The following is a 24663-nucleotide window of genomic DNA, read 5'->3' as shown; positions in this document are numbered from 1 at the left end:
CACCAACTTTAGCAAAATTGAATCAATATCATCATCCAAAGAAAAGAAAGGCATCGGTTCATTGTCATGCAAGGGAAGTAAAAAGACAAGATTTTATGAAAGAAGAATTGATTATTTGTTGAAACATTCTTTAATCAAAATAAGTAATCCCACTCCGGCCGCTTTTTGTAAGCACCAAAAAGTTTCCAGCAGTTGTTGACCCATTTTTGCATGTCATTATTCTTTTTAACTCTGCATAACCACAATATTCTACTTCAACCACTGTTGTGTGCTCCAAGAACCCAGATATCGAAACTCCAACTCCTTCGCCTACCATATGACACAAACAACAAATAGGACTCAAACATTTAGAAGCAATGAAATCACTATAATTATGTTTGGTATATAGAGGATGAAGCTTACCATGTGTGACTAATAGCAAGTTCTCAGAGGGGTATTTATCAGCCAATGCCTTAATAATTTGTTTATATCTACTTCTAGATTCATCCACCGTTTCTTCCCATTGTGGCATCTGTGAATTTTTTAGACAAAAGATGTTGAATTAGACATATCAAGTTGCATCCAACTATGCTGGAAAGACTAAAAAATGCATGAACATGAAACAAAAGCAATGCAATTGAAGAAGACCATAGACTAGAGAAAATATAACAAAAAAAAAAAAAAAAACTTTTTAGAGAGATAGAACAACCATCAGTCTTATTTTTTACTAGTATCAACACACGTATTTATACTCTAAGTACAATATACAACTAATTAATAACCTACTAGCAACTAATTATTCACTTCCTCCTTTTAAGTACTGGATAACTCTTCCAAAGAAAACACTCACAACTTTTTCTTTTGCCCAAAAAAGGTGGATGATACTAATGGCTTAGTTAAAATATTTGTAACCTGAAAACCTGCTAGCACATAATTCACTTGTAAAGTCTTACTATTCACTCTCTTTCACACAAAATGTATGTCTAGAACCACATGTTTGTTGCAAGCATGGTACACCAACTTAACACTCATTGCAATGGTGTTAGGGTTACCACAGCAGATAGTTAGAATACCTATAACTGAAACCCTGAGATCTTTAAGAACTGTGTGCACTTAAAGAACCTCAAAAGTAGTGTCAGCAATACTATGATACTCTGCTTCCATAGTAGACTAGAATATAGTCTTATGCTTTTTTGAACTCCAAGAAATAAAATTAGAACCTAAGAAAACATAGTATCTAGATGTTGAACCTCAATAATCAATGTTACTACTCCAATCAACATCAGAAAAGGCTAAAAGATGAGATACCTCCCCTGGTGCAATAAGCAAGCTATGACCAATGGTGCTCTTCAAAGACCTCAAAATACATTTTACTGCAACCAAATGTGTATCCAACGGTTAATGTGTAAACTGCACCGCATTATTCACATTAAAGGCAATATGTTGGTTTAGCAAAGAACTAATTGAAGTATAGAACAAAATATGAATAAAGGGATCATATAATTGATTAACAAAGCAACCTTTATATACAAGTCCCAAGTAACAACCTTAATAAGAAATAAATTCAAATTGCTACTAACAAGCTAACAACTCCTCCTCCTACTAACAAGCTAACAAATCCCCCTAAGACTTAGTCTTATTATTTTAAAAATAGCTGCAGCCTTGAGATACTAACATTCTCCTCTTAACTCAAGTGTTGCAGACACCAAATTTATTCTTAAGAAACTCAAAATGACTAACATGAAAAATATAGTAAAATATCCGTCATCTGATCTCTGAAAACCAGTTTCTTCAATATTCGCCTTCTATGAATTCCTTCTCGACTAGTGTAGCTCCAAGAGTTGCCTCTAATTGTTTCCTAGCATGCAATGCCATCTAAATCAAAATTCCATAATTCAAAATCATCACAAGTTGCTCTAGAAAAGTCATAATAGTGGCTAGAGTGCTTTCCCTTCTTACAAGATCTTATGTTGTGACTATACTTGCGATTGATACGATTTATAGTTTGATTAACCAATCTTCTCGCAACTAATAATTCCTTTTTCAATTTTGTATTTTGCATTGAAAGCTTAATCACCTCACCAACTAAATTCTTAAACTCAACAACATCTACAAATGTCAATTCTTTCACATATGAAGCTTCTTCAGTCGGCTTTTGATTTTGGAAACAGAACCCACTATTCTCTTCTAAGAGTTGCACATTACTCTTGATCTCCTGAGATAGATTCTTTTTCCGTGGCTCCTCAGCATGTTCTTCAGATATTTCATGTGCAAAAGATGATAGTTATCAGAGAGATATGTCACCTGATGCTCCAAGAGAGTTACTTTTGCATGCAAGTACTCCTCATTCTCAAAACACTTGATTTGCAGTTGTTCTTGCATGATAGGATTATCTTCCTGATACTTGGATGCCACTTGCTCCTCTTCAAATGGATTCAATGAGAATCTCTTCTTCTGCATCTTGATCCTAAACAATTCATTGCCACTAGAGTCAAGGATCAGACACATTCCCTCTTCGAACATCACATTGAATCTCTTGTCTACCAATTGACCCACACTCAACAAGTTTTGATCAATCTCAGGTACAAACAGAACATCTGAAATCAACTTAGTTCCAGCACAGCTCTCTATTGCTACTGTGCCTCTTCCCTTCACTTCTAGGTATTCTCCATTTCCTATCTTGACTTTCGACTTCAATGACCTGTCAAGGTCTTTAAACAACTTCTCATCATAAGTCATGTGATTGGTACAACGACTATCAATTAACCAACTGTCACATAAAATGCTTGATGAGAAGCAAGAGACGACAAACAAATAATCCTCTTCTTCTTCAACTGTATCATGTACTTCACCCTGCTGCTGATTTCTCGATTCCTTGCAAAACCTCTCAATGTGCCCCATCAAGTTACACCTTCTGCATTTCATATCTGGCCTTCTCTAACACCTAAAATGGGGATGATTCTGTTTTCCACAATACTTACATGAAGAATACTTATTATAATTTTCAGTACTATTACCTTTTGCAATAGTTTCTGAACCACTATTACAATCACTCTTCTTCCCATTCCACTTCCGTTCCTCTCCTTTTTCGCCTTGTTGCATCTTAGCCTTCAATGCTCTTTCTATACTTCTTTCTATGCTTCCTTCCTACCTCATTAGCCTCCTCTGCTCTTGTGCTTGTAAAGCACTAATCAACTCCACTACTCTCAATTGAGTCAAGTCTTTATGGTTCTTAAAAGAGGTAATTGTTGCTTCATATTTCTCAGGTACGGAGACAAGTATTTTCTGCACCAGTCTAGAATCAGAGATATTAGCTCCAAGAACTCTTACCTTGTTGGCAATATCTATCAGTTTGTCTGAGTATTCTTTGATTGACTCAGACTCCTTCATTTGTAGCCTCTCGAATTCTCTGATCAAGTTCAACACCTTCATGCTCTTGATCCTCTCATCTCCTTGATACTCAACTTTGAGGTAGTCCCATATTTCTTTCGCTGATCCAAAAGCCATAATTCTATTGAATATGGCTGGCGAAACCGAAGCATAAAGACAAGACCTTGCCTTAGCTTTCCTAGTAGTTCTCTCCTTGTGCATTTTGACCTGATTCATAGTTGGATTATTAGGAAGTAGAGTCACCTCATAGTCTTCCTCGATAGCTTTCCAATAATCACAACCCTCCATGTATGCTTGCATTCTTACGGCCCATGCTTGATAATTCTCTCCATCAAACATAGGTGGGGCTAAGATGGACAGGTTACTCGATCCCAATTCTATTTTCCTCAAAAAAAAAAAAAAACCTCACAAGTGTATCTCTCAAAATTTTTTTCTCAAAACTCTCACAAAAGTTTTCTCACAAGTCCCTCAAGAAAAATGACTCTCGATACCACTGTTGGTTTAGCAAAGAACTAATTGAAGTATAGAACAAAATATGAATGAAGGGATCATTCAAAGCAGCCCTTATATACAAGTCCCAAGTAACAACCTTAACAAGAAATAAATTGAAATTGTTACTAACAAGCTAACAACTCCTCCTCCTACTAACAAGCTAACAAATCCCCTTAAGACTTAGTCTTATTATTTTAAAAATAGCTGCAACCTTGAGATACTAACACAATATCAGGCCTAGTATGATAAATATACTGTAATGCCTCTACAATACTAGGAAAACCTTGTACATCATCAATAGCTCAGCCCACATGTTTAATATGTTTTATAAAAGTAGCCATCGGAATAGAACAAGATGTGGCACCATCCATCTTGGTTCGAAGTAATAGATCATGGATATACTTTTGTTGTGCGAGTAACAAACAACCATCATTCTTTTTCACTTCAGTTCCAGGGAAATGATTGAGTAGTTCCAAGCCTTTGAGAGAAAACTTGGCACTTAACTTGGTAATAACATCAACAACTTCGACAAAAGAACTCCCTATAACCGAAACATCATCAATATAAACCACAAGATAGGTCAAATAACCATCACCAAACTTAGAAAATAATGAAACATCAATTTTAGATTGACAAAATCCAAGCTCTAACAAGTCGTTACGCAATGTTAAAAACCAATTACGTGGAGCCTGCCACTACCCATAAATATCTTGTAGAAGCTTGCACGCTGATATAGAACCATGAGGTGCGAACAAATTAAATCTTGAAGGTTACCACATAAAAACTTCATCCTCTAGCTTTCCATTAAGGAAAATATTAATTAAATCAATTTAGTGCACTTCCCATTGATTGGTCATCGCCATAAAAATCAAGAAGTGTTAGGAAATTTATGTACTTAGTGTAGTAATTTTATCATATTTTAAATTACTGAAATAGTCAAATTGATTATTCATAGAAATAAAAAAACATCATTCATTTTTATGCTAGTATCACGGGGCTAGAACTTTATTCTGACAAACCGCGCAACCTTAGGTGATTTCTTGAGTTCAAATCTGCCTAATTCAACCTTAGTCTCAAAAAATGAAAATTCTCGTAGAAATCCTCTAAGGCACCACAAATAAAGTGAAAGCAAACTAAAAAAAAAAAAAAAAAAAACCACGAACAAACAGAAAAGCCACAGAAAAATAGTGTACACGAAGTATTTGAGTAAATACTCATCAAGGATTGAGATTTATGCCTATTTACAAAATGATAGTTCAGAGGGATTTAAACTATAAACATTTTTATCCCTTAGGATTTACAATAATTATGTTGGTAACTCTAATTTTAATTTTATTGGAGTGTTGCTTTGGGTTACCAAGGCTTGAAGTAGATGGGTTTCTTCATGTGTTTCACGAATGAGGCCGGTTCAAGTAGATTAAATGAGCCTCATTTGATCAGTTAATCTCTATGGGACGTTCCGTATGTATTTGTCATGAGTTTTGATCCATGGCCTGTGACATCCTCGCTCGCCCATTCTTGCGACGCCTTATTGTGTCTTCGGGATCATAGTGGTTTGACTTGTCTTGATGCCTCAGTTGATTCCCAAATAATCTTTCTATCGAGTAGTTTCTCTCCTTGAAATATTTACCTCAGCTTATGTCTCTGCTGCCCCCTAACTCAAACTGTTTTCTTATTTTATAATCTCGATTGTGAGAAGTCACCGCTCTTACTTGCCTCTATTGTGACTTGCCTCGATTGAGATCCTCTTGATCCACATAAAAAGACTTTAGCACACTCACATTTAATAGCGGGTTAACTTTAAGTATAGCTACTAACTCTGGTTTGTAAACCCCTCGGCTTACCTGCTTCAGAAATTTGAAAGTACTCCTGTGTCTTTGCCAAGCTAACGATAAATCATAATTTAAAACACTAGAAAAGTGTTTGAGATGTACCTCGCTCATAGCATTTACTCAATACGACTGCCCAATTTGCATAATTACTTTTCTCTCAAAATCTTATAGACAACTCACTTCTCTCATAGGTAGTAGCCCCATTGATAACTCAACAGACTTCATATAAGTTTTCTATCCCTATAGCATTTCCAATAGGGTCTTGATAACACTGTGACCTACTAACTCAATATTCCTACAACACGAAACATCCTTAACTAGCTGGATTGTCAACAATACATTGATTCCACCCCTTATGTCTCGACTCACCAATACAACACATTATTGTTGTCAGGTATCCGAGATACATATACAATCAACAAAAAGAACTAATAAAACATTAATATTATCAAGGACATTTAAGCCAAGAACGAAGTTGAAATCATCCAAGTGAATGACCTCAAAAGCTTGTCAATATTCCTACAACACAAAACATCTTTAACTAGCTGGATTGCCAACAATACATTGATTCCACCCCTTATGTCTTGACTCACCAATACAACACATTATTGTTTTCGGGAATCCAAGATACATATACAATCGAAAAAAAGAACTAATAAAGCATTAATATTATCAAGGAAATTCAAGCTAAGAACAAAGTCGAAATCATCCAAGTGAACGACCTCAAAACCTTTATTATCTTTTTATTAACCAACTTGTACCTCAATTCCTTGTGCTACTCCCACAATTCGGACCAACTTGATCCTCTTAGTCAGTTTACTAATTGAGAGACCAAGCTTACTCACAACTTTCTCTGATATGAACAAGCCTGATTCCTCCGTATCAATAAGAGCACTCTTTCTTTGACCTGTGATGTTGATGTCCATATACATCAATCCTTTCTGCTTGCAATCCCTCTTGACTTTCGCATAATTAAATATCATTAATCCTAGCTTTAAAGCCTCTCTCTAGCTCCATTCTATCTTCTTTAGTGACTGCGGATAACTTAGATCACTCTGGATAGTCTCGCATCCTATGCGAACCACAACATAGAAACACTTCACTGACTACTTTTCATTCTCTTTGACCCTCTTGGCTTCGACAAATAGAGTTAGGGGTTAGCAAATGTTCTATAGGGATATAAAAATATGGAAAAGAAGAAGAAGAAATATTCTGAAAAATAAAAACAAATTTTTAAGGCTGCTTGTGAAATAAAAAAAGTACCAGTATACCAAATACTAATAATTTAAACTAATGTTATATATAATGAAAGTATTTTGATTATTATCTCGGGTTGGGCCAAGTCTTTTTTTCCTAAACACAATTCGATCCAATTCATTGAAGAACTATACTAATCTTGACTCATCTCGAAACCAAATGAAAAAAAAAAACTATCTATCAAATTGGCTCATGTTTGAATTTTTTTTTACCAATCTCTAAAAGTAACACTGGAAAAATTAGAGTAAACTACACTATTAATCACTAAACTAAGAGTAAATTTTCATTTTGGCCACTTGATTAAAATAAATTACAATTTAGTCACTAAATTATTTGAAAAATTTCATTTAAGTCACTAAACTATTTAAAAGTTTTTATTTATATGATTAGATTGTTAAATTTTCTTTTAAATTCTACCAATGAGCTCCTAGCAACGATTTAACAATCAATATAATGGATTAACACCCATTGGTGAGTAGAATAATATATCTTATATCCAAATTGATCTTATGAACAGTTATGGAGATCAAAGAAAAATTATTTGAATTTTAATTCATAAATTCATAATGTCTAAAATTATTTTATGAAAAATTAAATTATAAAACTCAACTATAAAAGAGAAAAAAAAAGTGTTCATAATGCCTTCACCCTATTTTTTTTAATGATTTAACTTAAAACTTTTGAATAATATAATGATGAATGATGAAAATGAAAATACGTAGTTAGGAAAAATTACGATAAACCGGATCATGTCGACTTGCCGAGGAAAAAAAATGCAAACTACATTGACAAAATTCTTAAATTGTTAGGCAATGGATAAAGATGAAAATCCAACACGAATACTACCTTTCCGTAAACTCTTTCAAGACTAGGATCCAACGTCCCAATCGGGAACATATTCTCAAGCAGTGGAATATCGAAACCGAAGTTTCCATCTTTCGGCGCTACGTCAACCCTAATCGCTTCTTTGTTTAACATCTCACACAAACCACACTCAATAGAAACCTGTAAAAATTACAACAAAAAGCTTTGCAGAAACAAAAAAAAAAAAAAAAGAAGGAATCGTTTTTCTATGTAAATTGGTCTGACCTTGACTTTTGATGGGTCGAATTTTATGACGTCGGTTGATGACTTGGCATTGGCCTCGACATCGACGGCGCACAAGGCGGCGACGACCTCTGATGCGGTTTGGACGCAGCGGATAAAAGGGGAGACGAAGACTCGGTGGATCTGGAAGGGTAGGATGGTGCGAAAAGTTCGACCGGTTCGGAAAGCCCTAGCCATGCCGTTGTCTACAAGCGGAGGGTCCCACGGCCTCTCCGCCGTTTTTATCCACGTGGGATCGAAGTTATCCTTGCGGTCGCCGTGCCTCATTACGACGACGTTTTGGTAAAACGTTGTTGTCTCCGTCTCAGTCGAAGCCATGGAATGATTTAGAATTCTGCAATGAATGGCGTGGAGATTGGAATTTGCAAGGCAGAGCAAGCACCATTAGAACAATTGCCATCCTATATTTTTATTTCCTCAAAATAAAAATGCAGGTGTTGCAATGTTGGAGATGGGTGCATTGAAAATGTCCGTTTTTTTAGATCTTCAAATAAAATATTATTTCATATAAAATGAGAAATTTTCTCATGCTTAGTCTAGTTATTTTTTTTAAACGCAAATCCTATTTCATATTGAAATTATTAAATAATTTATAAAATTTTATTTAATTTGATGCATATCGATTTATAGATCGATCGATTATTTATTTTATAAACTCGATTTAACTAATTAAATTCGGTTTTTATAAATTTGATGTGTGAGATCAACTGAAAACTTAATTAAGTTTGGATTATTAAATTTCATTGTTGGTGTGAAAACAATGAAGGAAAAGAAAAACAAACCACATATATAATAACAAAATAAAAATGTCTGCCTCTAAAGAAGAGGATTCATATGGTTTTTTGTCTTCAAAATTTATGGAAAATCTTAAATGGTATGCAACAATGCCATTGTAAAACAGATGATAACCAAAGTACGAAAAACACAATTAAAGAAATCAAGAAGCCCCATTCCTCTTAAAAGCTTGAGCCTTTTGGGGGTCAAACATCTTGCACCAAAGCGTCTTCCCATCCAGCATGAACTTGATTTGCCTCTTTCCACACAGTGTCATCACTAATGGAATCCAACTTGTCTTGAATACAACCTTTCCAAACTGCGGTGTTGTTATATTGTTCCCTTCAGAATCCTTGTGCTGCGGCCAATGCACGTACACCCTCTCCACGCAATCCCCATAATGACTGCACCAAAAACAAATCATTTCGAAGTTATCGGTCTATAAAAATATGACTTTCAAATATCTTCCATATGAAAAAGATTTAACATAATCTAATAATATCCGTATAAGATACATACCATGTTGGATACAAATGGCTAAAGGCTTATTTATACTTACAGGGTAAAGAATCTGGAGATTTCTTGCTCGGTTACAGGGTGTCCATTGGAGAAGGTCATGAACAGGCACCGATCTTCCTCAGGAGCACCGTCGGTATGAGGAGACCACTCCTTAGCAGTAGGATCCAGTGGTTTGGTTTCAACCGGTTGGGTCATCCACGGCTGAGGATGATATATCATCCACCCACTGCCATCAGAAGACAAGGCCCAGTGTGGTGCATCCATGGGATGTTAGTTGGAGAAGAAACTCTGTATATCTGAAGGGTGTGAGGAAATCGAGAGAAACAGTGGGTATATATAGGGCAATGGCAATGGTTCAGGCACGTTGGCTTTAAAAGGTAAGATGTATCCGTGTAGGGTTTTTTCGTTTAGGGGCGCAACGGTTCCAAATCCTACCAACTTTGCTACATTTTCCACTGACATTTCATAACTTCATTTCTATGATTTTACTTATTTATTCGATATCGGCATTTAAATATGTACTTATCGCGGCGACTTCAATTTCTATATTTTTTTATGCTTCAACTTAATTTCTATAATTTTAATTCTTTGGTTCGGTATTTAAATATGTATGTATCAACTCTAAAGGAATATCTTCAATTAACTGAAACCTCTCATTCTCATCAAAAGCTATTTTAGTAATATAATCGGCTTTAAAATTCATTTTACAATATCTATATTCAAGCCTCTATTGACCAATATCCAATAAATTCTGTTAAATACGTCGGATAAATACTGAGAAAGATGTCTTTGAAAAGAATTCCTGAATAACTCGGATAGCTTCCTAACTATTAGATTTAATTAACACTCCGTCATATTTTCGACTTTTTAAAATTCTCAAGTCATCAAGAATACCTCATAGTTCAGCATTAAAAACTAAACACCGATATTTAAATATGCGGCAACTCAACTTTCATAATAAACTTCTTTATTTAGAGTTCTATTTAATATTTATATCATGTCATGTATTCTTGTTGAATTTTGGTAACATTTCATCAACTTAATTTCTATATTTTTACTTATTTAGTTTGGTATTTAAATACGTACATATCATAACGGCACAACTTTGATAATAAATTTTTTATTGGTCAAATTTTTCATTAATCATTGTATTATGTGTAAGTTGTGAATGTAGTCTAAATATTTTAATTTGGTCAAATTTAGTCTTTCTGTTTTTTAAATTTTAACCGTAATAATTAAATCCATCAAAGTTAAATTTTGCTATTAGTCTCATATTATGCATAAGTTATGAATTTTATTCTTATTCTTCAATTTGGCTATTTTTAGTTTTACGTATTTCAAAATTTGAAATTTTAATCCTGACTCAAATAATAATCTTTGAATGCATTAATTGGCTTTTTTTTATAAGTATTATGTGAAAATAATAAATTGACATAGTATTATACATATAATATATTTTTCGTATAAGATGATAGAAATAAAACTTAATGATTATGATTTAAATCAAGTTAGAAATTAAAAATTTGAAAATGAAAAGAAATTAAACCAAAATATGTCCACATTCATTATTTCGAGTTTTATTTAGAAACTGACATGTGGATTGATAAAATACAAAACACTATAACTTCATGTTTGAGAAATTAGCCTTTATTGGTATTATTCATTAGATAAATAAATTGGTAAGCTGAGAAATAGACAGATAAAATCCAAGTTGTCAAGAGCAATACATGGTAACAATGCATCATCCTCGCTAATGAAGAAATCTGGTCATAAAAGTGACAGCAATTTCACCTTCAACTACCATTTAAATTTTCATAAATAAATAAATAAATAAAAATAATTCATGATAAACGCTTGACTTGAGAAACCAGGTTAATTTCTGCTTCCACAATTAAGCTATCACACACGATATAGCCTTTGGATGGATCATGAAGAACCTTGAGCGTCATGAACTGTGGGTAACCCCAGTTAACACTTGTTGCACTGAACCAACGTTCAACTATAATTTCAACACAAACCCAACGTTACAGGTGAATTTTGAGTTCCGATTTGAAAATTTTGATTAAAAAAGTACCTGAAAATTCCATGTGATTATCGTTCATTTGGTTCCTTACTCGTAGCTTGTATTCTGCATAGACTTTCCGCTTAGGAGGAAGCTTATTAGCTTCAAGTAGCTCTAAAAACACTGATAGAGCTTTGCCTTTGAATTTCACATTTCCCTTTGGGTAAACTGTCAATTTCCTGTTTAATGTTCATGGGGTCAAGATTATACCATTGTATTATCAAATTTTTTTAGTGAGGGAAATAATTTGATTATACCATTTTGAATCCCCAATTGTATGAACAGAAGATTCGTAATACTTCCTGTCTAATTTGGAGAAGTGATCCATCTTGAGAATTATGGTGTTGTCTTCAGGTTGTTTAACCATGGAAAGGCATTCCCATTTACAATTGCGTGCCAATGGGAATACCTCTGCCCCAAATATGCAGCAATCACCAACAAGGTACCCATTGCATGTGTCGTTAAATGAGTCGAGGGAGATAAGTTGAGCGAAGCCCCATTCAGTTTTCATCCAGTGAAATCTCTTCACTGCTCCATCACCATCTACCAAGTTTACCAGACCACATTAGTGGCGAATTATGTACGTATATGATCATGAAAAAAATGTATAATAGAATGGAAACCTTCAATGGTTAAGTACTTGTCTCGAATCTGGTCAAGCACAAATAACCTGAAGCTGACATTGACTTCCCATGTTAGGGGTAAATTTTCTGTTTCCTCTATTACTAAGTAAAGGGAGATGAAGCCATTTCCATTGCTTTTATTGTCTCCGTTTGGGTACAATGACAATCTCCTAGGCAAGTTTTTAAACCAAGATACAAGATTTAATTCAATATTCTCAAACTACGACTTCTTTAATATATATATATATATATATATATATGTGCATACCATTTGTAACCCGAAGCTTCAAAAGCATCAGATTCATACTTTTCAACACCTGTTTTGGCCAACAAAGAGAAGGCTTCAACTTTAAATAAGAAATGAGCTGGTGGGAAATCTCTTGTTATTCTTCTGATTCCTACAAAACATACAAGAGAAAAAAAACAAGACTATTTCATTACTAATCAATATTATAAAAAGACAGTTTCAAGGAAGAAGAAAAATGAAATCAAACCAAGTTTCTTGGGATTATCCTCCATTAGCTGAGCTATTAACACTGTGAAGGTTTTTTTTTTTTTTTGTCGTTTCTTTTAAAAAAGTTCTTATTTTATATATGAATGGAAGATGAAGAAATTATATATTGTCCTACAATATATATGTATGAACATTTGCTTGACTTGTAAACTTTGAACACGTTTTAGGATCCCCCATGGTGGGGTTTCCAGGTTTACGTTAAATATGAATACTTGTCCTCAGAGACAGGCACTGGTTAGGGGGACACGTAATGTTGATACGAGGATTGTGTTTGATTCTTACATTATCTGCAAGAAAACCCATCTCAGAACTTTGCCTTCCAAACATGTTTTTTACCTCAACTCAACAATGAAGATTCTATTTGTATAGAAGCCTGAAATGAAATAAACAATTTTCAATAATTAGTGCTCCTGAGTTTATTTATTTATTTATTTACTGAAGGATTGAGCATTAAAAAAAAAAAAAAAGGTTACATATTCTTTTTGACATAAGCACACATTACTCTCAAAATGGAAAAAGGTAATAACTTTTATTGGAGTGCCAGATTCTTCCAAAAATATTCTTAGTTTCTTTTTTTCCTTTTTTGAGAAAAGAAAATTCTTAGTAATTAAGAATGAGTTTTTATGTGGAATATAAGAAATTCATGACTTCAAAATTAAACTTTTTCTTGACAGATTATTCTGAAACCCATTCAAGATGTAGAGGATTCTTTACCATATACAATCACTTTTTTTTAAAAAAATAGAAATTATTATAATTCTTTATATATTTTCTTTAAAAGATTATTATATATGATATTAATTTTTATCTAAGCCATATCGAAAGTACTTTATTAAAAAGATAAAAGAAATATCTTTTTATATCAACCCACACTAGCCATCACAAAAAAGTTAAAATACCAAGATGGCGCAAAACAATCTTATGTAACACAACACAGACAATTCCAAAAATGAAAAGTTCTCAAAATAACACAACATAATTTTTTTTTAACATTAATTTCAGTTTAGATTTTTATCATATCTACTCTTTTTGATATAATGTTTAGAATTACTCATAGCCTCTACTCAACTCTTAAATAGGAGGATAAAAGGTTTCAGCGCACTTGAACCCTTGTCCTCCTGTATTAGCAACAATGTCGATACCAATCGAGTTAAAACTCAATTGAGAAAAATACAAGAAACTTAAGAACACCAATTAAATGCACATCCAATTTAATGTTTTAAATATTTTAATAATTATAAATAAAAAATTATGAGTGATCTAAAAGTTATATCACTGAATTAATAACTAAAAATTATCACTATTTCAAGTGATGAATTATGCCTCTTAAATATTAAAAGTTATGTCAAATTAAAGTTTATTCATAATATATATGCTTATCTTAATAGGTGCCTATTAGATAGTAGAACTTTTATGAATAGGAGTTAAATTTCATTCGTAAGGCATAACCAAAAAACATGACGACAAAGTTTCCTTTTGTTATTCCACCATATTTTATATTCAGAAATTTTTATAAAAATTAATGTAGAAGTTTTTATTTATTTATAGAAATTAATATTCTTGTTATACATTGATCAATGCTTAGTGGATTGTTTTCGTTAGTGCAAATTTAAACTATCACTAGACTTCATTATATCTTTTGGGATTCATTTAGCAACTGCTCTTTTGCACACCCAGGTATACGATGGAACCTTAAAGAAATGGGCATTGTTACACGCCCTAAAGCCTTCACTAATTTCTCACAGGTTTATTTATTTAACCTCACATGGCACACTTCGCATGGCACAACAAGCATGGTATTATAAGGAAGGCTATTGACAATTGAGTCACATAAAAGTAAGTTACTTTGTTAAATTTTGATTTAAAAGAAATTTTTGTAGTAAGAAAATCTACATCAAATTTATTGCTTTACTCTTATTTCATGAATTGGATTTCAATTGTTATTTTTTTATTGAAGTATGACATGTAAAAAGTATGGGTTTCTCATGCATCAATTCTTTGATAAAAGATTACATGCTAGTTTATTATATGCATGATATTTTAACATGTGTAGTTATGATTGGTATAGAATTATATAATATATAACATATATAACAATCATGAAATGAAGAAAGAACAAAAATGGATGGAATGCAAATTTATAGATGGAAAAAGTTCTATTAATGGACAAAAACAATAATTTTTGTTTTAAATAGTGATGACATTGTTCAAACATTAGTCAAACAAACTTTCATCTAGTTGAAGCATAGTTAATTTTTCTAGTTAAGGTAAAATATTGGAAATGTAGCACCCAAAACCCGGCCCAGACGTTATGGCCGGATTCGGCATGCCACATCAAAAACGTAAAAAAAAAAATTTCCATTCTAAGTCCATAAAATCGTACTTGATGTTCAAAAGATTAATTCATTATAGGTTAAAGTGAATGGAAGTCATGCACCGGTAGGAAACCGGAAAGAGGTGGTGAGTCCATCGATCGCTTAAGTACCAAGCTCCTTCGGATCCAATCCTAGACATGCATACCGCCATTGCCACACCTTAACGTCATGGATATTTCTAGGAAACCGATTTTAGGAAAAGTGATTAATTTTGGAAAATACTTTCATTGCGGAAGCTTTGCTTGTTGTCGTGTTATTTTGAAATCAACTGTTGTTTTTGAAAACGCGCCTAAAGCTATCCAGCCAACAGTTAAAATAAGTAATACCTATCTTAGTAATACATATTAAAACCATCAAAAATAAATAAGCGGCCTTATTACATTTAAAAGCCCAAAACCTCAAACGTAATTAAAAGGATGTCCAGTTCACCGAAGAAAATCAAACTTTCGAATCTGTGGCACTCAAATTCCCTCACACTCCAAGCCCACTATGGTTGGGGATTTCTGCGTGGATGAAAATAAAAGGGTGAGTTTGGGGAAACTCGAGTGTAAAGAAAACCCATTCAAAGCCCAAGTCAGCTCAAGCCCATTGGGCCTAAGCCCATTCAGTAACAAAGATATTGGGCGAGCCCTTTTCAGATTATAATAAACGGGCCTTAGCCCTTATTCAGATAACGAGATGGCCCATAGGCCCATTTCAAAATACATGCAACATCAAGAAACATATGCAAGCCCATTTGGGAGACTACTCAACCCACCAACCACTACACTCCACCCGTACCAGCCATACACTCCATGTGGGATAGTGAACCCACCCAAATTAACACTCCACAGCTTCTTGATTGTTGTTCAATTATCAAAAATTGAGGCAAAGCCTCCAAGACGTGGACAAGCCACTTTCAGTACTTCCTCCATCAATATCCCAATCCCATGCATCGATAATAACAACATGGCATGCAAGAAATAACAACAATCAAACATGCATTTAAGTCAATTTAACCCTAGGGGTATTTCGGTAATTTATCTCCTAGGGATAAAACTGTTAATTTTTCACTTTTAAAGGTATTTCAGTAATTTATCTATTTTAGGGTTTTTCATGCATATTCCTACCTTTCACGTACTACAGAATCACGTACCGAGGGTTCTTACCGAATTGGGCCCGTTGGCCCATCATTCCAATTTTGGCCCATTAAGCCAAAAATATCGAGGGCACAGAAATCATGCACTTTGCAGTCCAAACATTGTAACTTACCAAAAACATTAATCGATTTACCTCACGAGCATTCGCACACTCGCAAATCTACAAAATACCGCTTTTCGGATTTCGCTTTTCGCTTTTGCCGATCTAGACTAAGAAAGAGGTGTTAGTTACACATCTGCTTTGCGACGATATCGACGAGATCCACACACGAACCGCCTACAATTGGATTACTAACACGTTAATCTAACTATTCAAATACGAACTACGTATTAATCCCTTACAATATTCGGCCAACCACACCTACAGATCATAGTAAGCTTATAAGAAATCAATAAGCAACTCATTAACAAATTTTTGTCAATGTTTACCACATAATCATAATTTCACTGCACGCTGTCTTCTTGAGCAACAGTAACTAAATCATTTATAACCGGAGCTACGAAACTCCAAATCAAGTTCCGTTAATTTTCCCTGAAAATAGACTCATATATCTTCTATCCATAAAATTTTCAGAATTTTTGGTTCATCCAATCAATACCAGAAATTTCTCAAAGTTTCCCATGTTTCACTGTTTGACTAATCTGACCACCCTTCATTACGAATCAAATTTCTCATTGTACAGAATTCGAAATATGTTCTTGTTTATTTCATTAGAAACTAGACTCAATAAGCTTTAATTACATAATTTATTCAGCTTCTAATTCTTCTCCCACAATTTATGGTGATTTTCCAAAGTCACATTACTGCTGCTGTCCCAAGCAGATTTATTACCAAATCACTCTTTCAAACACCTATCTTGCATGCATGTTATTTAAACATGTATATCACCAATCAATCATCACATATCTATGATTTTTACTTAAGCATAATCTCCATTTCATCATTTTAAAGCACAACATGTTAGTCGATTTTTCCCTTTAGCATCTAAGGCATATGCATGCTCATTTGTTTGGCTCAACTTCACATATCTTCCATTTTTCATCAAAAGAACATGAAACAACAACCATTTCCTTCATTTTAATTCATGACCAAATGCTCACAACACAACCAAAAATCAAAATATACTTCAAGAGTTAAGGTAGAATCAATAAGAACTCATGAACCTAAAGATAGAAGCAAGGTACCAAGAACTTACCTTCAATTTTCCTCCTCCTAATGACCAAATACTCAAGAGCTTTCTCCTCTCTTTTCTCTTCTCTAACTTTCAGCTATGATGAACAAAGATGGACAAAACTTTGTTCTTTTCACCCCTTTTTCTTTTAATAAAACTTCATATTTCATCCATTTAATTCTTTAATACAAAAGACATGAAATTCTTATCATGAAACATTTACCTAACCCATTATCATGAAACATTTACCTAACCCATTATCATGGAACATTTACCTAACCTATTATCATGGAACATTTACCTAACCTATTATCATGAAACATTTACCTAACCTATTATCAATTTGTATCAATTTGTACCATAAATTATGGATATCAAGTGTACATTTTGTCTACAACAACATGATGGTTAGCCACTTCATGTAAAATGGGAGGTTTGTCATGCAAATCCTCCTATTTTGCACTCCTATTTATTTGGCCACTTCAATTTAGCCTATAGCATTTTCAAATATTTTCACATAGGTCCTATTTCATAATTTCACCCCCTTTTTCTTATGGAACAAAAATTAACTAAAATTACCGGGTTCTATCTTAAGCTTGGGCCATCTAGAGGCCCACTAACATAATTAAACCTATGCCAACATTCACAGGATTCCCGAAAATTGGGGCGTTACAGGAAATCATTGACTTATATAATAAGATTACTATTATGATATGAAATTTTATAATGAAAATATGTAACATGTTAAAAACATTCAAACTTATATTCTCTAGTAGTTTGTATAGAACTCTGTTTATATGGTAAAGTTTTTCACTTTCTAGCAATCGAAACTATTACAAGATATTGTTGAATATCAACACCAACTTATTGGAAGATATATTTTGTCATTGTTTATGTTGTAAAAAGTTTACCTTTTGTGAGTAGTCTTTAGAAATTAAGTACTTTGTTAGTAAGGGAATGAAGCCCACATCACTTACGTGCAAACAACAAAAGGATTATGAGTTTATATAAAAACCCATATCCCGCATTTCTTAGAAAATAAAGGTAATGGGACCTTGGGATTTTATAAAAATCTATATTGTAAGTATTATTTGCACCAAAACCAAATATTAAGTTTTCTATTTGGTTTCTTTAAATTCCTCAGTTATTTTCTTATTTTGGAGTGTTGGGAGGTGTAGCTAAATATCAGTTTAGTGGTTCTTTGGTTGCAGCATTGTTGATCTTTTGCATCAGAAAAGAAAATTTCATAGCTTCTTAAAGATTATCCTTGACTGCATAGTTGTTGGAAGGAAGTGTGGTAGTGTGAAATTGTATGTCTAAGAAAGGTTTTGGCTAAGGAAAGACTTGGTACTTAAGAGTGTCCATTGTGACCCACCTCTCTTTTCTTAGTAACCTACCTAGTGCATTGTTCATAAACTACTTTCACTATGTTAACATTCAATTGCAAGAATCATTTGTCGACGCGATGACAAACATACAAGTTGTCAGCAAAATGAAGAAGCTTAAAATAAAAACTATAATACATGGTCAACTTGCATAATGTCTTATATACAAGGACAAGACCTATGGGAGGTTGTCAACAGTAATAAAGTGACACAATTGGAAGCCAAGGATGCAAGTGGCACACTAAGAAAATAGAAAATAAAAGTCAATAAGGAAGCTTGAGATACACTCGCCAACCTGATTTATAAAATGAATGATATGAAGCTCTAACTTCTAGAAAGTGAATTATTGTCAGTAACACAATAAAATATGTCAATAACAAAATATATGTCAATAACATAATATTTTCACAAAGTAAAAACGTTATGTCATGAGATTTCTGAGTTGGATCTTGAAGCTCCAATTGATGATACTAGAATGAAACGGATCATCATCCACGGGTTGAAACTAGAATATAGGAATTTTGTTATTGTTATACAAGGAAGACAAAATTAACCTTCCTTTTCGAATTTGAAAATTTGTTAGCTAGTCAAGAAGTATTAGCCAAAAAAATAAAAGTCTTGCTAAAGAATGAAGAAGAGGCACTTTATGCTAGTAAGGGCGAAAGGAAATTCAAGCAGTATGACAATGTCGAGTCCAAGAGAAATGATGAAAAGTCAAAAGGTCATTAAGGTGAAATGAGCATTCGTGCAGGGGGATGCTTGAACAACCACGACAACAATAAAAATTTTGAAGGAAAGTGTTATAATTGTGGGAAAGGGGCCACATAACAAGATCGCGTTGGTTGAAGAAAAAATCCTTTAAAGAGAAATGTTGTTACTTCCATTAGTGAAGAAGATTGAGATCTAGAGGCATTATTTGCTATAAAAAAGTAATGCATGGTAAAGAGCCAAGGTGCTGCAACAAGAGGCAAAAAAGGCATTTCAAGAGGAAATTCAAATGATGTGGTGTCGTCTATGAAGAATAGGCTTACAAAGGTACAAAAGTCCATGGTGAATGTCCTTGATCAAGTGGAGGACATCTAGGGTCACATGGATGGGCTAGAGATGGGTAGCAGAGGGTCTTGTGAAAAGCATAAGGAAGAGCTAAAGAGGGAGCTCTAAGGGGCCCTTAATGCAATGATAAGCGATTTGGCCCATAAGAACAAAGACCTTATAGCCTAGGTAGAGGCTATGTGCAGCGAAATCATAAAGCTTAAAAGGGACCTCACGAGACTTAAAACCATGAAAGGCGTGCTTGGTACCTCGAATCATTGTTAGGACATTCTGAAGTCTAAAGGCTTCAAGGGTTAGAGAGATGCCAAGGATATGGACAATTTCTTGTGGGGCATGTGTAACACCTTATACCCAAATCAATCATCGGGTTTCGGTACCCAGTATCACCATTAACCCGGCTTACTTAAGAAGGCTTCTATTCAATTACTCACAACCTTAGTTAATATTAAATTATACATCCATTTCTACTATACAGCCTTTACTCAATTCCATAGATGATATCTGATTTCAAAACTTAAATTTTGATTATATCATGTACTAAGTTTTTGCAACCTTTCATCCTTATTAGGCGTGAAAAAATATTACAATAAATACTGAGGCTTAAAACTTTAATATGGATATACTTAATACATCCCCAAGGCATGGCCTCTAAGGGTGCCCCTCTATATATGCATGAAACAACTACCACCATTCGTAAGGACTTGGCGATGTCTGGCTTGATCCCTCTACACGAACCTCGATTCATCCATAGGCCCTGCAACAAGGTAGTACAATCGTAAGTCTAGATGAACTTAGTGAGATTCTATACAATAGTGTATTATTAAGACTCTATGTTGGTAGGGAATAAGAATAAAAGCACAGAGTTTAAACTCCCTTCATATCACTAAGTGCTCCACAGATTTTCTGGCGTAACTGATGCCTTGTATTCTCTAAGTTAACCATTGGCGGACACATCCAACGATTTAAACGTAGGGGTATTCTTCCAAATAATATTTTCTTCTGGGATTTTTCCCTGTCTAACATCTCAGTTGTAACGCCCTGAATAATTTATTTTTGTTTCTATAAAATTTAACACAAAATCTATCCGCTTCAGTGGTTAAGTATTCTGGGTGTGTGAATGAGGTCTTGGGTTCAAGTCTTATCTTTGCTAAATTTTGTGGTTTTTGGAATCAAGCCCTATATTTGTTCAGTGAGCTTATATTAAATCATCTGTATATTTATATCAGAATGAGCCTACTGGTTCGAGTGGTAAGGAAGTTTGTGTGGTGGAGGTCATGTGTTCGAATCCCTGTATGAATGAGGGTATTATTTTTACTCGGTTTTGTGAAAAAGTTTTCATGGAATTTGAATTCTGAGTAGTGGGTAGTTATGATAGTGGATGTAGTGGGATTTGGGTAAATAACTCAGTTTTTCCCCAAAATCTCTCCATTTTGAATCTGACGTTTTCTTCTTCCCCTTTCTATGTTTTTTTCCTCTCCTCATTTTTTCTTTTCTTCTCCTCATTTGGGCATAATTATCTCCTGTTTTTGGTGTTCAATTCAAGGTGGTTGTATGTTGGTAAGTAAGGGTTAATGTTTTACTCGATTTGAGAGTTGTTCTTTAAATCCGTGTTTCGTATTCTCGAATCTATTCGTGGACTTAAAATTGTGTTTTGACAGCAACGAATTGTGAAGAAGGGGACTTATCTCTCGTGGAATCGTAGTTGGAGTCATTCGAGGATTTGGGTAAGCGTTGAATACTCGAATGTTGCCTTTGTTTATTTCGAGGAAGTTCAGTATTATATCAATTTAAGTGTTTAATTCGGGGTTTAATTGGTCAATTTTAGGTACTGGCGGTCTTAGAAGTGTTTTGGCATTGAATTCGTACTAGGTGTGTACCCAAAATGTAGAAAAACGAGTTTTGAAAAAAGCCAAAAAATTATTCTGTCGATGCCACACGAGCATGTGGTCACCCGTGTGGTTGGCCATATACGAGACACGACCGTGTGATCGATGTAGGCATGGTCGTGCACAAGACACTATCGTGTAATGGCTCAAGTGTAGGGGCGAGGCTAGAAAAATTTTTTAGGGGGGCCGGATGAAATTTTAATTTTTTATAGTTTATATCTTTATAATTTGTAAAGGATTCAATCGAATTTTTATAATTTTAGGGGGGTTAAAGTGTAATTTTACCTTTATTAATTTAAAATTTTAAAAAAAATTTAATGGCCTAAAATGAAATTTTTCATTTTTGGGGGGGCCGGGGCTCATGCTAGCCCCCTTGGCTTCGCCTGTGCTCAAGTGTAGTCATATGGGCGACACGGGCCAAGTCGAGTTGGGCGTGTGGCCCACACGGACATGTGGGTTCTTGAGCTAGGTCGTGTGGGCCACACGGGCGTGTTAATATGAAATTTTCCCTAGGGTCACACGGGTCGTTCCGATCGACTGTGGGGCTGGTAAGGACTAACCAAACCCTAAAACTATGGATCTGATGGTTTGATATTCTATTCTGAGTATTTAAATGTTATGCATGTTTGATTATTTTGTTATCTGCATATAAGTATGTTGAGCATGTTTATTCTGAATTTTTGTATATGTTTTCTGTATCTGTTTTGAGGTGGGATTTGTATATAAGGAGGAATTATTCTGCTCGGCGTTAAACGCCTATATTCTAGTAGCTTAGCTGCAAATATATTTTAATATGTGTCTTAATGGCACAACGTGCTGTGTAGGGATGGGTGGGTGTTTTAACCTTACATGGTGTGATGGGATGGTCCGAGTTGGTGTATAGAGGATGGGGGTAGGATTTTGTATATCTGAATTTAAATCTGAATTTGTATCTAACTATGTACATAATTCTGTATGTTTGCATGCTTAATTCTATTGGGTTACACACTGAGTTTACAAAAACTCACATCTGTTGTCTGTTCTGTACAGGTAATCCACAGACTTAAGCGAATCGGTGTGGCGGAGACTCAGCGGTGACCACTCGCTCGTAAACTATTTAAAGTCATTAATTTATGGTTTATTTACGATTTTGGTTTTATTCTGAGAGTTTGTAATTTTGGGACTCTTCAGACTTTATGATTTTCAACTGTTGAATTTTGGTTTTGTTGTTTTTTTTTTCTGCATGCTTGATAAAACTATTTCATGAAATTGATGGTTATCACACAAAAAAAGTTTTCCTAAGAGCACGAGTCGGATTTATAAAATGTATCGGTTTGTTAAACTTCTGCTGAAAAATAAGTTTTGGTAAATAAATTAATTAATCAACGTTTTCGAAAATAGAAATAAAGTACATGAGTACAATAACTGAAATAATTTAACATAAGTAAACCCATTTTTTGTGACATCTCCAAATTAGGCCATAACGTCTAGGCTGGGTTTGGGGTGTTTAGGGTTTAGGGTTTTAGTAAAGTTATACAAATTAACGACTTCTAATGGTAGACTAGAAGATGTCTTATTACCAATGCAAATTCTTACTAAACTTTGTAAAGACTCATTATATTACCCGAAAATTTTCTTCTTATAACTTAACCTGTACTTAAAACCTGACTTCTAAGGCAAATCCATTTATTAATATTCTCGTTTGTTGATTTGAATAAGAGGCTTGGGGGATACATAAACTTCCTATTCCTTGCAAACTTGTACCTGTAAGACAGTGTCATAAGATTTTCCCTCTTCAGAACCTTTTAGTAAGACACTTCCAATAGTAGGTAGTTTCCAAAGGATTATCTCCTTCTTCGATCCCCCTTTGTGAACTTCCATAATTGATAGTCCAAAATGTTGGATCTACTGTCTTAAGTTTAATGTTTTCGTCAATATACACTTGTAATTTTTTGAACAGATTGGTTAATAAAACAAATTCATTGATTATATTAATATACTTTGTATAACCGTCTTCACATTACTCTCTAACTCACGGATCGTACAAAGTGTTAGCATTGTTTCAAACACATACAGAAGTACTGAATTAAAACTTTGAAAAGAAGAACAATTTCGAATAATCTCTCTTTCTTACACATACACAGCTAAATGAACAAATTGATAAGTAAAGAGTTTTAGTTTTCACCAATCTAAGGATTTTCATCAATCATCAACCTTTTCTCTTCAACCAATGTGAGATATTTATAAAGAACTTATTAGAGTTCTAATTATTTGGAATTACTAATAAAATAAATAGTCCTATGTTGAACATACCTTATGTTGGATCTAGTACCTTAAGTGTATTATATTCATTTTGTATCCTTGTATTTTTGAACAAATTGGTTTAATAAAAATATTTATTAATTAAATCAATACCATTTTTATATTGTCCTTGATGTTTTTGCATGCAAAGCAATGAAAGAAAATATTGGATCACTAGTTATCTAACATTTAACTAATACTAAATGATGTTATGTGGTTGGATCGTAATATAGAAAGACAATATGTATTGTTAGATAAATTTAAACATGTCCTTAGTCTAATTGGAAATGAGTAAACCAATTCAAAGAATAATATATAGTTTATCAAGTCCAATTGGGAAGATGTTTTGTCTTGAGTATCAAAGCGAATTACTCCCAAAAGATAGAGACATAAATGTGACTAACTGGACTGATAGTACATCAGACATGGGCCAAGTAGGATAGATCTTAGATCCATGTTTATAGATTTATTCACTTGTGACGTTCATAGTGTGGTATACATTAATCCTGAGTGGATGCTAAATTATATATAGGTGACTTGTATACTTTAATGTAAGTAAAAGTCTAAGTTCAAATAGATAAGGAACCAAAAGCTAGTGTGTTGAGTATATGACTTCTGCAATATGTAGCATCATTCACAATTGTGGAATTCCTAGCTCAACTAATGGGTAAATGATATCTTCTCATTGGCATTACATGATAAATGAAAAGTAAACATGGTCATAGTTCGTTTGTCTTTGTGGTAAATGACTTGACTACTATTTGATAGTAATTGACTTTTCATAAGGAAGATATAATGGTTATCATAAGATAAAATAGGATAAT

The 24663-nt window shown here is 33.8% G+C and overlaps 3 protein-coding genes and 1 long non-coding RNA gene across 4 annotated transcripts; 1 reads left to right on the top strand and 3 right to left on the bottom strand.

Annotated features, from left to right (window-relative positions):
- Nucleotides 1–7: 7 nt before the first annotated feature.
- On the bottom strand, nucleotides 8–8612 carry LOC108469390 (uncharacterized). Its single transcript, XM_053031634.1, has 4 exons — nucleotides 8040–8612; nucleotides 7797–7955; nucleotides 403–511; nucleotides 8–309 (listed from the first exon to the last, which is right to left on the bottom strand). Exons 1-4 carry the CDS (start codon nucleotides 8373–8375, stop codon nucleotides 131–133), a joined length of 783 nt encoding a protein of 260 aa, XP_052887594.1. The 5' UTR covers nucleotides 8376–8612; the 3' UTR covers nucleotides 8–130.
- A 218-nt stretch (nucleotides 8613–8830) lies between these two features.
- Nucleotides 8831–9710, bottom strand: LOC108468650 (uncharacterized). Its single transcript, XM_017769525.2, has 2 exons — nucleotides 9391–9710; nucleotides 8831–9235 (listed from the first exon to the last, which is right to left on the bottom strand). The coding sequence occupies exons 1-2, from the start codon at nucleotides 9612–9614 to the stop codon at nucleotides 8995–8997; spliced, it is 465 nt and encodes a 154-aa protein (XP_017625014.1). The 5' UTR covers nucleotides 9615–9710; the 3' UTR covers nucleotides 8831–8994.
- A 1271-nt stretch (nucleotides 9711–10981) lies between these two features.
- LOC108468648 (MATH domain and coiled-coil domain-containing protein At3g58360-like) lies at nucleotides 10982–12721 on the bottom strand. Its single transcript, XM_017769524.2, has 6 exons — nucleotides 12530–12721; nucleotides 12304–12433; nucleotides 12036–12205; nucleotides 11670–11955; nucleotides 11425–11591; nucleotides 10982–11349 (listed from the first exon to the last, which is right to left on the bottom strand). The coding sequence occupies exons 1-6, from the start codon at nucleotides 12552–12554 to the stop codon at nucleotides 11192–11194; spliced, it is 936 nt and encodes a 311-aa protein (XP_017625013.1). The 5' UTR covers nucleotides 12555–12721; the 3' UTR covers nucleotides 10982–11191.
- On the top strand, nucleotides 11252–12090 carry LOC128279453 (uncharacterized). The gene is made up of 2 exons (XR_008269641.1): nucleotides 11252–11380; nucleotides 11767–12090. It is a non-coding gene; the product is annotated as an uncharacterized LOC128279453 (long non-coding RNA).
- Nucleotides 12722–24663: the final 11942 nt, after the last annotated feature.

Source organism: Gossypium arboreum, chromosome 8 (assembly GCF_025698485.1).
Source record: "Gossypium arboreum isolate Shixiya-1 chromosome 8, ASM2569848v2, whole genome shotgun sequence".
Lineage (NCBI taxonomy): Eukaryota > Viridiplantae > Streptophyta > Magnoliopsida > Malvales > Malvaceae > Gossypium > Gossypium arboreum.
This window is presented reverse-complemented; position numbering and strand designations above follow the sequence as displayed.

What these genes read in the sequence shown, in the direction of transcription:
- LOC108469390 (XM_053031634.1), bottom strand. Translation starts at nt 8,375, where the DNA reads ATGGCTTCGACTGAGACGGAGACAACAACGTTTTACCAAAACGTCGTC. An exon ending in TCGACCCATCAAAAGTCAAG is followed by an intron (nt 7,956 to 8,039) that starts GTCAGACCAATT and finishes TAATTTTTACAG; the next exon opens with GTTTCTATTGAGTGTGGTTT. An exon ending in CTTGCTATTAGTCACACATG is followed by an intron (nt 310 to 402) that starts GTAAGCTTCATC and finishes GTCATATGGTAG; the next exon opens with GCGAAGGAGTTGGAGTTTCG.
- LOC108468650 (XM_017769525.2), bottom strand. Translation starts at nt 9,614, where the DNA reads ATGGATGCACCACACTGGGCCTTGTCTTCTGATGGCAGTGGGTGGATG. An exon ending in ATCTCCAGATTCTTTACCCT is followed by an intron (nt 9,236 to 9,390) that starts GTAAGTATAAAT and finishes TTTTTGGTGCAG; the next exon opens with TCATTATGGGGATTGCGTGG.
- LOC108468648 (XM_017769524.2), bottom strand. Translation starts at nt 12,554, where the DNA reads ATGGAGGATAATCCCAAGAAACTTG. An exon ending in GGATAATCCCAAGAAACTTG is followed by an intron (nt 12,434 to 12,529) that starts GTTTGATTTCAT and finishes TATGTTTTGTAG; the next exon opens with GAATCAGAAGAATAACAAGA. An exon ending in GAAGCTTCGGGTTACAAATG is followed by an intron (nt 12,206 to 12,303) that starts GTATGCACATAT and finishes AAACTTGCCTAG; the next exon opens with GAGATTGTCATTGTACCCAA.